Below are 12,016 nucleotides of genomic sequence, written 5' to 3'. Positions count from 1 at the left end.
GCTTAACAAAACCATTCTTTCTCCATCTGCCCTTCAAGTATCAGTTACTTCTTTTAAAGATTTTGTTTTTCCCAGGTGCAGTGTCATGTCACTGTTGTTGTCTTTTACAAATTGGTCTCTTTTTTGCCCTGGATTTTAGAAGTGATATTCTGTAGAGAACTTTGAAAAATACAGGAAGGAGAAAAGTTATATATTGACATATAGCCAGCAGATGTTTTTCTATACACACAGCCTGTTCAGCAAAATTATCTTTACATTGTGTGTTTCTCTCTTTCCCTTTTAAAAACTTAGCAAATTTTTAAAGTTTGTATTTATGCTAACATGTCTGTCTACCTTGTCCCAAGAGGAGAAAAGTTAGTTTATGATAATAATTAAATAAATTAGATAAGTAATAGTTGACATTTTGCTGGGGCTGCCTGTCAGCTCCTGATGATCTGTGCGCAGGGAAGGGAGAGGGGCATAAGATCAGATCTTGAAGCAACACCAGAAAAAAAAATTTAAAATGTCACCATGAGTTAGTTGGGTTCTTTGCCACATCATCAAATCAATTACATTTTAATCTAGAAATAAAATTACACAATTCTTTTGTTGATTATTTAGCACCTTAACAGTAGGTTTTCTTAAAAGGTTACAGTGGATAGTTGAAGAAAATTCTTAGTTGCTCTTTAAACTATATAGCTCTTCCTTTCTTAACACAGTTTTAACCAGCTCCTGCCTGTTCACTGTCCCTTGCTCTCTGTCTCAAGCTCTTTTTGCCTTCAGTAGTTGGAAATAGGGAAAATCATTGGATAACCTCTTTTGAGGTCAACAGTTCTTTGTAAATCTGTGGAGAACCCTGCCAGGATGTTAGAATCGGGGAAGAGACAGACAGTAAGAATGGATATTGTGTTTCCCACTTGAACATGAATTGGCAGTGGTGAGTGGAGGGGCTGAGCGGCATGGTGGTGGCCACAGGAAGAGCCCTAGGTGGCCTTGTAGTGAGGTCTCTTCTGGAGTCAACTCCTAAGATATAACGACTGGAGGAGTAGTTGCGTATCATTCAAGGCCATGGCAAAACAAAGAAGTATAGTATAGGGGAGATTGCACAACCCACAATGGTTCTCTCTCCCAGGAGACAGTGCTTTTCCTGCCAACTTTCCTTTATTTTTTCCTTCCTGGTCAGATATCTTAAATGTCTTCTCTCAGCCAAACACTATGCTAGGCATGGAGCTTTGATGTGATGTACAGGACACTGTAGTCCCCATCTTCCTGGAGCTTATAGTCTGAATAGGGACAAATAAAAGGGAGATGATGGTAATTGAAATTAGATCACAGTGAATTTTGTTTCATCCATTTTTGTGTCTATTTACTGTTTAACATTTGATTGAAACATTTACACCCAAGTGTCAGAGGTAGGAGGGCAAGTAAAGGCTAATTAAAGGGTAAAGTGTGGGTCCCTTTTTATGTAGGGACAAACGAGAAGTTTCTGCTTTAATTTTCAGCATGGTTCAGAGGATTCATTAATAGACAGTATGTTTGAAATACTATATGGTGAGCTTTTTACTCTGTAACTGTTTCCTGCTGGTCTCTGGAAGCTGTGGAGTGTACCCCGTAGCCTGCAGGGGCTTTATGATAGAGGTAGATTTAATGATATCAGGGAGTAAGTTTCAGAGGAAAGTCACAAATCTGTGGTGGGGCTATTTTTTACCTAGTGTCTCCGTGATATTGATTGTCTCTGAAAAAATGTGATCAGTACAAAGAAGTCTAACCCCGCAGTTTGTCCTACCTACACTTTCTCCTCCTGACCTCGTATCTTGTTTAAAAATGTATTTCTTTTGCTGTTAGGACATTGGAAGCCTCTGAAAGTTTAAGATGTTTCTAGTCTGTGTCCCAAGCAGCCACTGTCACTGGAAGTGCATGCCATGCAGATGGTTGTGGTGCAGTGACCAAGCACTGGTGCATCTAAGTGTGATGTGTCTGTTCTGTGTGTGATGTTACTGTAGTGTCAGACATCATTGTTTTTCTTTCTAGTTGCCTGACCTGGTACCTCAGCTGGGGACACTCTACCAGTTAATGGAAAGCAGAGTAAAAACGTTTCAGAAACTCTCCCACCTTCATGGGAAGCTTATCCTTCTAATCACACAAGTGAGTAAATCAGATTGTTTTGTGCTAAACTTATGGGTGTGGTAGAAATGCAGAGAGGGATAGGGATCATTCACCTGAACACTGAAAGCTCCCTATTTCAGAAGCAATTGGTAAGTCAGGGTACAGTATTTAACTTTGAAATCTTATGTATTTGACAGTAAGTAAGTATAGTTTTGCCCATTTCAACTTTTACTGAAAGGTTCTCGCCATAATATTTCAATTGTTACTGTAGTTAAGATGGTTGTGCTACTGTGGACAAGTTATAGGGTATTTAAAAAATTCAAATTTGGGCACAGAAAATTCTGATCACCTTAAAAGGTTTCTGAACTTTTACAGAGTAATTTTTCCTTATTGTATTTGATGAATGTGTTTGCCCTGTATTTGGTCTACATCATGTTAAGGTCACAGTGTCCATTGTACTGGTTGAAGACAAGTCTGTGTTTAGGGAAGGTTGGGTTTAGTCGTGGTTGTGATACTTGAGAGAAACCTATATTCTGCTTCATAATAGCACTTTATTATTCAGGTTACGGCATCAGAAAAAACAAAGGGAATGGCTTGTCCTGCACAGGAGGCGAAATTGGTGTATGAAGAAGGTAAAGCTTGGGGTAGGGGAGAGTCTGAAATTGGAAATGTTTAGTTTTTCACCTTGACTCAATTGTGTTACCCTTTTTCTGTAAAAACATCAGCGTAAGTAAGATCATGCTTTGGCACACCTTATCTAATAAAATGGCAAACCTGTGGCAAAAAAGGCAAAAATATGATAAAATAAGAAAGGCACAAATATAATACAGTAACAAAGGGGACAGGTAGAGAAGAGATTTAAATAGAAGAATGCTATGAATAAGCTATACGCCAGCACATTAAAAAACCCAGATGATACAGGTAATATTTAAGGAAAGAACAATAACCAAAACTGACTGAAAAATAGAAACTTTGAATAAGTCAGTGACTTTAAAATTGACTTAAAACATTTCTTCCAAGGTGCCAGACACAGGCTTATAGGTGAGTTTTATCAGTCTTTCAAGAATAAGTCATTTTTGTCATATATAAAATTTTGACTCATTTTATGCATCAAAACTAGACAAGGGATAGCCAATAAAAAAAGATTTTAGACTATCTTCAGATATCCTAAGTAGCAAATTGATTATAGAAATGCTTAAGTAAAATAGTATATCATTTCCAAGTAGAATTTATTTAAAGGTTATAAGGTGATTGACAATCAAGAATTATGTTAACATGGTTGTCACATTAACAGATTAATGGGGAACATTATATATTATTTTAATATATATAGAAAAAATTTGTTAAGATTCAGTCCTCATGCATCTCATTATTTGATAATCTGAGCAACCTAGGAATTTAAGTAAATTTCCTTAATCTATATCAAACAAAGTTGAGAAGCATTCCCATAAAGTAAGGAACAGGACAATACTGTACTTTTTATTGTTTCTTGATACCCTGTCTGGTACTATAGGAAAGAAATGAATTCTAGAACATTGAACTTGGCAGTTATCCTTCCCCACTCAGAACACACAGCAGAATCAAGTCATACCATTTTTAATTAGATATGCAAATTAGGTTCACTGGATACCGAGGCCAGCAGAAGGAATCGGCAGCATTATGTTGCATCGTCCACGGATAATGCATTATATATAGTCCATGGATGTACGTCCAGTCAGAAAATATATTAAGGGAAAAAGATGTCAGTCACAGCAGCAATCAAAACCATGAAGTTCCTAGGAATACATCTAAAAAAATAAAACCTTAAAGAGAAAGTTATAAAACATAACTGAAGGACATAACAGCCTACCTGAATTGATTAGATTTTTGGTGGAGCCCCCCCTCCCCAGTTTTATTGAGATATAATTGATCTATAACATTGTATTCATTTTAGGTGTGCAGTATAATGATTTTTATGTATATATATTTGCAAAATGATTGTGACAATATGTTTAGTTAAAAATCCATCACCATACCTAATTGCAGGTTTTTTTCTTGTGGTGAGAACTTTGAGGATTTATTCTCATAGCCGCTTTCAGGTTCCAGTATAGCATTGTTAACTGTGGTCACCATACTGTACTTTATATCTCTAGGATGGACTTAACCTTACAGTTGGAAGTTTGTACCTTTTGACTACCCATTTTCCCCACCCCCTGTCCACCACTTCTGGCAACTAGGCAACCACGAATCTGTTCTCTGTATCTATGAGTTCTTTTTTTTTAAGGATTACATACATAAATGAGGTCATGCACTATTTATCTTTCTGTGTTTGACTTATTTCACGTAGCACAGTGCCCTCAAGGTCCATCCATATTGTTGCAAATGGCAGGATTTCCTTTTTTTTTTTAAATGGCTGAATAATATTCCATGTGTATGTGTTACATTTTCTTTATCCATTCATCTGTCAGTGGACACTTGGGTTGTTTCCATGTCTTTGCTGATGTAAATAATGCTATAGTGAACATGGGGGTGCAGGTATCTCTTCAAGATCCTGATTTTGTTTTCCTTTGGTATATAAAGGAAGAGGAATTTGAGGATCATATGGTAGTTCTATTTTTAATTTCTTGAGGAGTCTCCATGCTGTCCATAGTGGCTGAACCAGTACATTCCCACCAGCAGTGCACAAGGGTTTCCTTTTCTCCATGTCCTTCGCTTAGTCTTTTAGAATTGGGTTTTGTTGAGATTTTGTTAGGGTTTTGGTGCTTTGTTCTGCTTTGTGTGATCTTGATGGAATAATAGATATGCTTTTATGGAGATAAGAATACTAATTGAATGTTTCTTCTTGGATGATAGCTGAATATAATATTTATAAAAGTAGGTTCAGCAATCTGGTTCCATTTAGTTTTCAGGGCTGTGCCTCTGCTTTGATCACAAAATTAAGGCTGGGTGTTTTCTCCCCTTACAGAATCTTCTGAAGAGGAGTCTGATGATGAAATAGCAGATAAGGATTCTGATGTGAGTAATTGAGAAATTTGTTTCCTGGTGCATAAATCTGTTTTTATATCCTTGTGCTGTGTAAGACCAAGGCCTTCATGGATGCTTTCCTTGCTTAATATTCTACCAGGATAATTGGGATGAAGATGAGGAAGAGAAAGAAAGTGAAAAAGATGAGGATGTTGACGAAGATAATGAAGAGGAGGATGAGGATGCTGAGGAAAAAGATGAGGAAAATGGTGAGGACAGAGAGGTGGCAAGTGAAAAAGAATTAAATGGAGATTCTGATTTGGATCCTGAAAATGAAAGTGAAGAAGAATGAGGACAGAAACGCAAGCCAGTCAAACTGTGTAAACTCTGGCTCACCTTACCCGGTGCTGCCGGGTCCTCCTGGGATGGCTTGCCTCTGAGACAGGATGCCAGGGACCGTTGCACATTTCCAAATTCCTGAGGGTGGTTCCCATGCCACTTTGCTGTCCTGAGCACCCCAGACTTAACTGTGTAAATAAGAGTGTTTCATTCAAATGTTAATAAACTTTACACAGTAAATAGACACATTTTCTGCCATGTACTGACATGAGTGTCCAATATATGGTATATTTTTATAATATAATATCTTAGTATGGTTGGTTATACCAAGAATGGACGTAAGTGAAGATAAAGACATTTCCAGCATGGGAGTTTGAGAACTGGACTTTTGTGAAGGAGTCAGCTCTTACCTCAGGTTGGTATCTTTTGTCAAATCCAGATATGAAGCAGCACTAGTGAAAACAAATTTTTAATTTAGTACATTTTCATAAAATATGAAGGGATAACTAAATGGGAATAAAAATGATAGTGATTAAAAAATTAAGTCATCAGTATCCTTAGGTTGTTTATTAACTGTGGTAATCTGATTTGAGTCAGATTGAATATTTGGAGTGCTTCCCACAAACAGGCACTTATTTTTTATGCTGTCACGTGAAATATTTTTTTAAAAGAAAATTATGGTAATTAAAAACCTAAAGAACTAGCCATATTAAGGATTTTTCTTGACTGCAAGTTGCCTGTAAAGACTCATCAGTGTATAGGTTTAGAAGTGCTCATTACCTGCAACTTTTTAAAAAAATTCAGTTATAGCTGCTTTTGAAGAGGTTTTCATTTTTATTTAAATTACTAATGGATCAAAGAACAATTGTTTATTTTTTTCTTTTTGGTTTTAGATATTAATGGCAACCTTGTTGGAATTTTTTTCCAAAGAAAATATTTTTATAATTCAGTAACTTAATGTTTTCCTTCCTTTTCATTACCCACTCTTGGCAGTGTTAGGGTATCTGTTTACCTTTAAAATAATAAATCTGACTCAAGATTTTTTATGTATATATAAATAAGTATTTTGGTGTCCTGCAAAGGCCTTTTCAAATTATCAGTACCTTTTTTTTTTTTTTTTAAGAATGAGCCAGTATTTGTCTAGTGCTCTAGGGAGCATGCAGATGGAAGCTCAACTGTAAGGAAGGGCTGGGGATGGGTTTATTTTTCCCACCTGTGAATATGTAAAACACAAAACCATTCTCTCTGAGGGACTTTCTAACATCAGTGGTGGAACTGAGATTCTGTGCTCAGCTAATGGAGCTGTAGCCATAGAAGCGTCTTTGGAAAGCCAGGTTGAGCCGGCTACTGGTGTAATGTACAGTTAAATTTGTCTATAAAAGGAACTGTTTATGACACTTTAATACCATTCTCTTTGTAAAGTGAATAAATATTCATCTTTACCCAGTGCTTGTCTTGTGCTATGTGTAGAGGAACACAGCCACGCATTTGGGCTTGCAGTATGAAGGTTTCAAAAAAATGATCTTATTCCACTAGTATTAGTAGGTAAATGTGTTCAAGGCTTGTTGGATGACGTGAAATTTGTAATGTAGTGAAAGAACCAAGAACTTTGTCTTCATCTAGCGGCTGTTCCTTTGCAGTTTCACTTGGCCGGGTTGTGCTTGTACAGCCCGAGGCTGTTCAGAGGGTTGAGGATGGAAGTGCTCACGTATTAGATTCCACCTTGTCCGTGACTCAGATCTCCCCTGTACCTGACTCCCCATCAAGATACGGGACTATACCTGTGTAGTGATTGGTTACTAATTTTGTTTTTGGTTTAGACAAATCCAGAGTTTAATTAGGCTTGTTAAAAAGAATTTTCTGGTTTCAGCATTCAGTTGTTAACTCCTAATCAAGACAACAAGAGTTGTGTGTGTGTGACGTGTTTTTTTGAGGTTAATTTTTCTTCCCAACTTTTTATTTTGAGAAATCAACCTTCCATCCATGATGAAAATCAGGGAAGGCACACGTATTGTATTTGGTTGTCGTTTTGTTCTTACTAGTCAAGATACACCAGTTGTGTGTGTCTAGCATGACTTCGGTGTCTAAAATAGGCCACATAAATGAAGCTGTGTTGCAGAATGCTCTGCAGTCTAGATTTATCTGATTGTTTCCTTATGACTAGATTCTGGTTAATGTTTTTGGCAAGAAATACTTTAAAAAGGTAGTGGTATTTAAGAATAATTTGTAGAAATGAATTATTTGGGTACAGATGAGTATATTGAGTATATTAGTATGTTTTGATATAAATAATGTCAAGCCTTTAAGTTTGAGACTGGAAGTTTTAGTGCAAAGGGATGTTTGAGGGTCAGAAATGGTATCTTGGTAGTGAGAACATTGGGTACATGCTATGTAGGCTGTTACAACAGAATTCCTATGGAAGTTAATAATGTACATTCATTCACTCAACAAATACTGATTGCCTGCTCTGGGCCAAGGATAATGTAGTTGCTTGGTATACAATACTTGAGTAACAACAATAAAAGATACCTGTCCTGAAGAGCTGACTTTCTTCCAGAGAGGTACAAGCAGTAAACGATGTACAGTGAGTACCGAAGTCCTCTGTACTGTGTTAGAAGGTGGTAACTTAGCAGGGGAAGTGATAGGAGAGTGTGTGTCAGTGCGGGGTGTGTAGGTTGTGGAACTAAATACACAAGCATAGTAGGGCTTATTGACAAGGCTAGGTTTGAACAGCGACTAGGAGGGGTGAGGTACTGGGGCGGAGTGTGTAGGGGAAGAGAGTTTATGGAGAGGAAAGAGCATGGGCAAAGGACCCTAGGGCCAGCACCTGCCTGGTGTGTTGAGAAACTGAGAGGTCAGTGGGACTGAACGGAGAGAGAGAGAGCAACGAGACTGACGGAGAGGTACCAAGCGGTCGGGCTGCATGGGGCCCTGCAAGCCATTGTAGGGACTGGTTTGTGCCCTAAAACACGGAGTTACATCGTGTGAGCAGAGGAGTGACACGGTCTGGCCTCTGTTGAGAATTCATTACTACCCTGATACTGTTGAGAAATTGAAGGACTGTATCCTTCGAGGCAGAAGCCAGTAGGATGCTTTTGGCAGTGATCCAAGTGAAGGACGGTGACAGACCAGGCGGCAGTAAGGGAGTTGGGGGGGTTTCATAGGATTGTTTCAAAGTTAGAGTGAATGGGGTTTCCTGTGAGGTGGGAGAAAACGGGGGGACTCAGTTATGTGATGGGAAAGCCACAGGCCGGGTGTGCCTCCGCCATAGGAGTGAAGGTGCACGGGGAGAGCAGCCAGGCCTGGCGGACCAGCACTGAGGGAGAAGGAAACCGCAGGGGCCCCCAGGCAGACTGACGGTGGGGGGGGCATGTTGGCGCCCCCCCTCCACTCGTGAACTCTGGACTCGCGACATCCTTCTGTGGCTTCTTTCAGCTGTAACTCCTGCCGAGTCCTCCGAGGCTACAGTGGTTTTGATACCTTTTTTCATGTGACCATTTGTACATCCCTGGAGGGCAATTCAGTCATAAAATTTGTTTTTCTTTTAATCTTATGTAGTCTTCATTCAGCTTTGTGGCATTTCAGCACCATCCCTGTGCTGATGCATTGTGTGTCCAAGTGGTATCCTGGATCCAAAGACTGGCAGGACGAGAGGCCATAGTGTAAACGAATTAGTGGGCATCACTGGAACAGGAAGCAAAGAAAGCGTGGGTTAGATGGTGCTCGCCTTCTGTACAGGGCTCGCCGACTTGGTGTGGGAAAGCTTGTGCTCCTCAGTACCATAATGGACTAAAACATAATATGGTGTGGGTAGTTTTCCTTTTTTAAAAAATGTTTTATACTGAGGTACAAAGAATGAAATGCACAAATCTTAGTGTACAGTTCGATGAATTTTCACACGTAAGTACACTCAGGTAACATCACCCAGATCAAGATAACATTCTCATTTTTTTCCTCCACCAATTTCATTCATCCCCTACCCCCTCCCCTATGGCAACCACCAGTCTGTTCTCTGAATCTGTTTTGTGTGTTAATTTGTTTGGTTTTTAGATTGTATGTGGGTAATTTTTAATAGGAAAATATTTCTGAGAACAGGGCAATTATAAATGCACTTAAGGAGGCAAGGAATGTCAAATGAAGAACCCAAAATTGAAAATCACTTTAAAAATTACCAGGCATATTCTTTCTAGGTAATAATGGCTTAAAGAGGGAGGAAATTTTGTATTTTTTGGACGCTAGAGCTTTAAAAATGTCCTGATGGAAATAAATAGCTATGAAAGCATTGTGTTGGAGGCTTGCCGTTGGCTCCACGCATTTCCGTTGTGGGAATCAGCGGGAGAGGGATGCGGCTGCCCGGTGCGCCGGCCCTGAAGGGAGAGGCTGTTGGCGCTGCTTTGGCTGGTCCTGTGTGGCCATGGTCTTCAGAGCTGGGCCCCAGCTTTGCAGGTTCACAAACTTTATTTTGCCCTTGTTTCTAGAGTTGATACAATTTCATACAGTCAAGTCATGAACCAGGCTTCTAGGAGAAATTGGTATTTAAGTGGTGTATATATTTACAGTGGGAAATTGACCACTCAGGTGGAGTAGAGTGCACATGTTGGGTGGTGACACACCTTTCTGCACAGGAAATTGCACACAGTAAACCAAATTTATAATTGTAAGATTGTCTTTGAACCAGACTGTGGAATTGAAATCAGAGAAAGGAGCTGGGTGGTCTGAGTAACTACTGCTAGTGGGCATTGTGTAGTCTGTCTGTCTATAGTGAAGGGGTTGGGGTTCTTAGTTTCCTGACCTGTTGCTGTGGGTCCCATACTCACCCTTCTTTGAACAGGACAGTTAGTGTGGTTGGAATGTGTCTTTTGGACCTCTTCCGGCCAGCTTAGGACTGCTGGTTAGGTGACATTCTGATCATTTAGGGGGCAGCTTGCTCCTGACCATGGTTACCACCCAACATAGTTGCCCCTGAGAAACAAAAATGCTATTTTCAGCCAAGCTTTAACCTTGTTAGTTATAGTCTCAACCCGGCAAAGCACATCCCCCCCTGCCTTTTAAGAAAACTGTGGTAAAATATACATAAAATGTACCATTTAAATTATTTTTAACTGTGGCATTACATTGTTGTGCAACTAGCAGTGTCTCTTAAATTGTTGATTTTTGCCATAGGACTGGGTCCAGGAAATGGAAGAGGGTAAACAGAAATACAGTCTGCGCTGTGGAGAGGCCAAATTTAGGGCGAAGCTTCAGTTCTGGATCCACACACTGCAGCATAGCAAGGATCAGTCCACCTGATTGCTTTTTTTGATCTGTGGCAGGAGAGACAATACTGTCTGTTGCAAGGATGCTGTAGAGCCACATGGAACAGTTTACCTGGGACACGAAAAGTGTCCAAGGTGAGCACTGGGTGAAGAGATTGTTTTCTGAATAACTGATTGCTAAACATTTTACCAATATGGGAAGGCAAGATGGGCACAAATTCTGTGGGAAACTCCTTTTTTGTCTCTGGCATTTTAAAGAAATTCAGACAGAGCCTTAAGGGTAAACACTTCCACTTTTTCCATGGGTGAGAGAGTGAACTCAATTGTTTTTTCCTTTTCATTAATGTATTTTTAAAAATCTATTGTAGAAGTAATGATGTTTATTGAGTAAATTTTGGAAAATATCAAAAAGCATAAAGGAAAATAAAATTGTATTAACATAACCATTTATAATATTTTGATTTATCTCCCTTTAATCTTTCTCTTTGCATGAGTGCATACCATTTTTTATGAAATTGCAATCACCATAAACGTTTTCTCCTGTCACATATTACCATATCGTTAATTATCCTTTGAAATAATGCTTGTGGTTTTTAGTATTCCACCCATGTTACACTTTAAACATCCTATTTCAATTTGTTATATGTAATGCTACAGTGAATATTTTTACTCACATTTCTTTAAATATGTCCTTATGAGATATTCCTAGGAATAGTGTTACTTAATAAAACACGTGAATATTCTCTTCAGACTTAAGAATTTGCCAAAATCCTTCTCCAGACAGGTAGTGTCAATTTTTAGCCATGAAACTCAGTTCACCTGCTCTTTTCATTGCATTTTATTTATTCAGAGTACTGTGGCTTCAGGTCCTTCCCAGTGCTTACAAGGGTTGTCTTATTTACCTTCAAGACATTTTATACACTGAGGATACTCATCCCTTCCCAAGCTTATGCCACAAATATTTCCCCCAATTTACCTTTTAATTTTTTAATACTAGTTTAATAATTTTCTTTTAAGCTTAAAAAGCTTCTAGAGGGAGATTCCTCATATTTTATTCTAATCACTTTATATCTTTATTTTTTTAGTTACCTCTCTAGTAACTGGTTGTGGTTTATTAGTGGACTGGGAAGTCAAGTGGGTTGCAACCACCAATTTTTAAAATAGAAGAGAGAACGTATCAGTCCATCGCATGTAGTTGAGGGTCATTGTTTTAGGTTGTAGCGTAAAATGTCTGTGGGTAAGATTTGAAAGCTGCTGCTCTAATAAGTATGAAATTATTTTCAGTGTATCTGTGAGATGAGACTAACTTCGGGTTCCCCCTCATGGAAGTTTTCTCCACACTACTAAACACTGCTGTGAAGTTGCACCCCCACACACACCCAAAATTCCTGTCG

At 38.8% G+C, this 12,016-nt stretch overlaps 1 protein-coding gene across 1 annotated transcript in view; it reads left to right on the top strand.

Annotated features, from left to right (window-relative positions):
- Window positions 1–5,611, top strand: part of WDR43 (WD repeat domain 43) — a 39,866-nt gene extending 34,255 nt beyond the window's left edge. The window contains exons 15-18 of the mRNA XM_017676602.3: window positions 2,011–2,124; window positions 2,648–2,717; window positions 5,030–5,079; window positions 5,189–5,611. Of these exons, the coding sequence (XP_017532091.1) occupies window positions 2,011–2,124; window positions 2,648–2,717; window positions 5,030–5,079; window positions 5,189–5,380 (426 nt within the window). The 3' untranslated portion in view covers window positions 5,381–5,611. The remainder of the gene's footprint in view (window positions 1–2,010; window positions 2,125–2,647; window positions 2,718–5,029; window positions 5,080–5,188) is intronic.
- The last annotated feature ends 6,405 nt before the right edge of the window (window positions 5,612–12,016 follow it).

Source organism: Manis javanica, chromosome 1, assembly GCF_040802235.1.
Source record: "Manis javanica isolate MJ-LG chromosome 1, MJ_LKY, whole genome shotgun sequence".
NCBI classification, from domain to species: Eukaryota; Metazoa; Chordata; class Mammalia; order Pholidota; family Manidae; genus Manis; species Manis javanica.
Note: the sequence above shows the minus strand (reverse complement) of the source record. Positions and strands in the feature narration are given on the sequence as shown.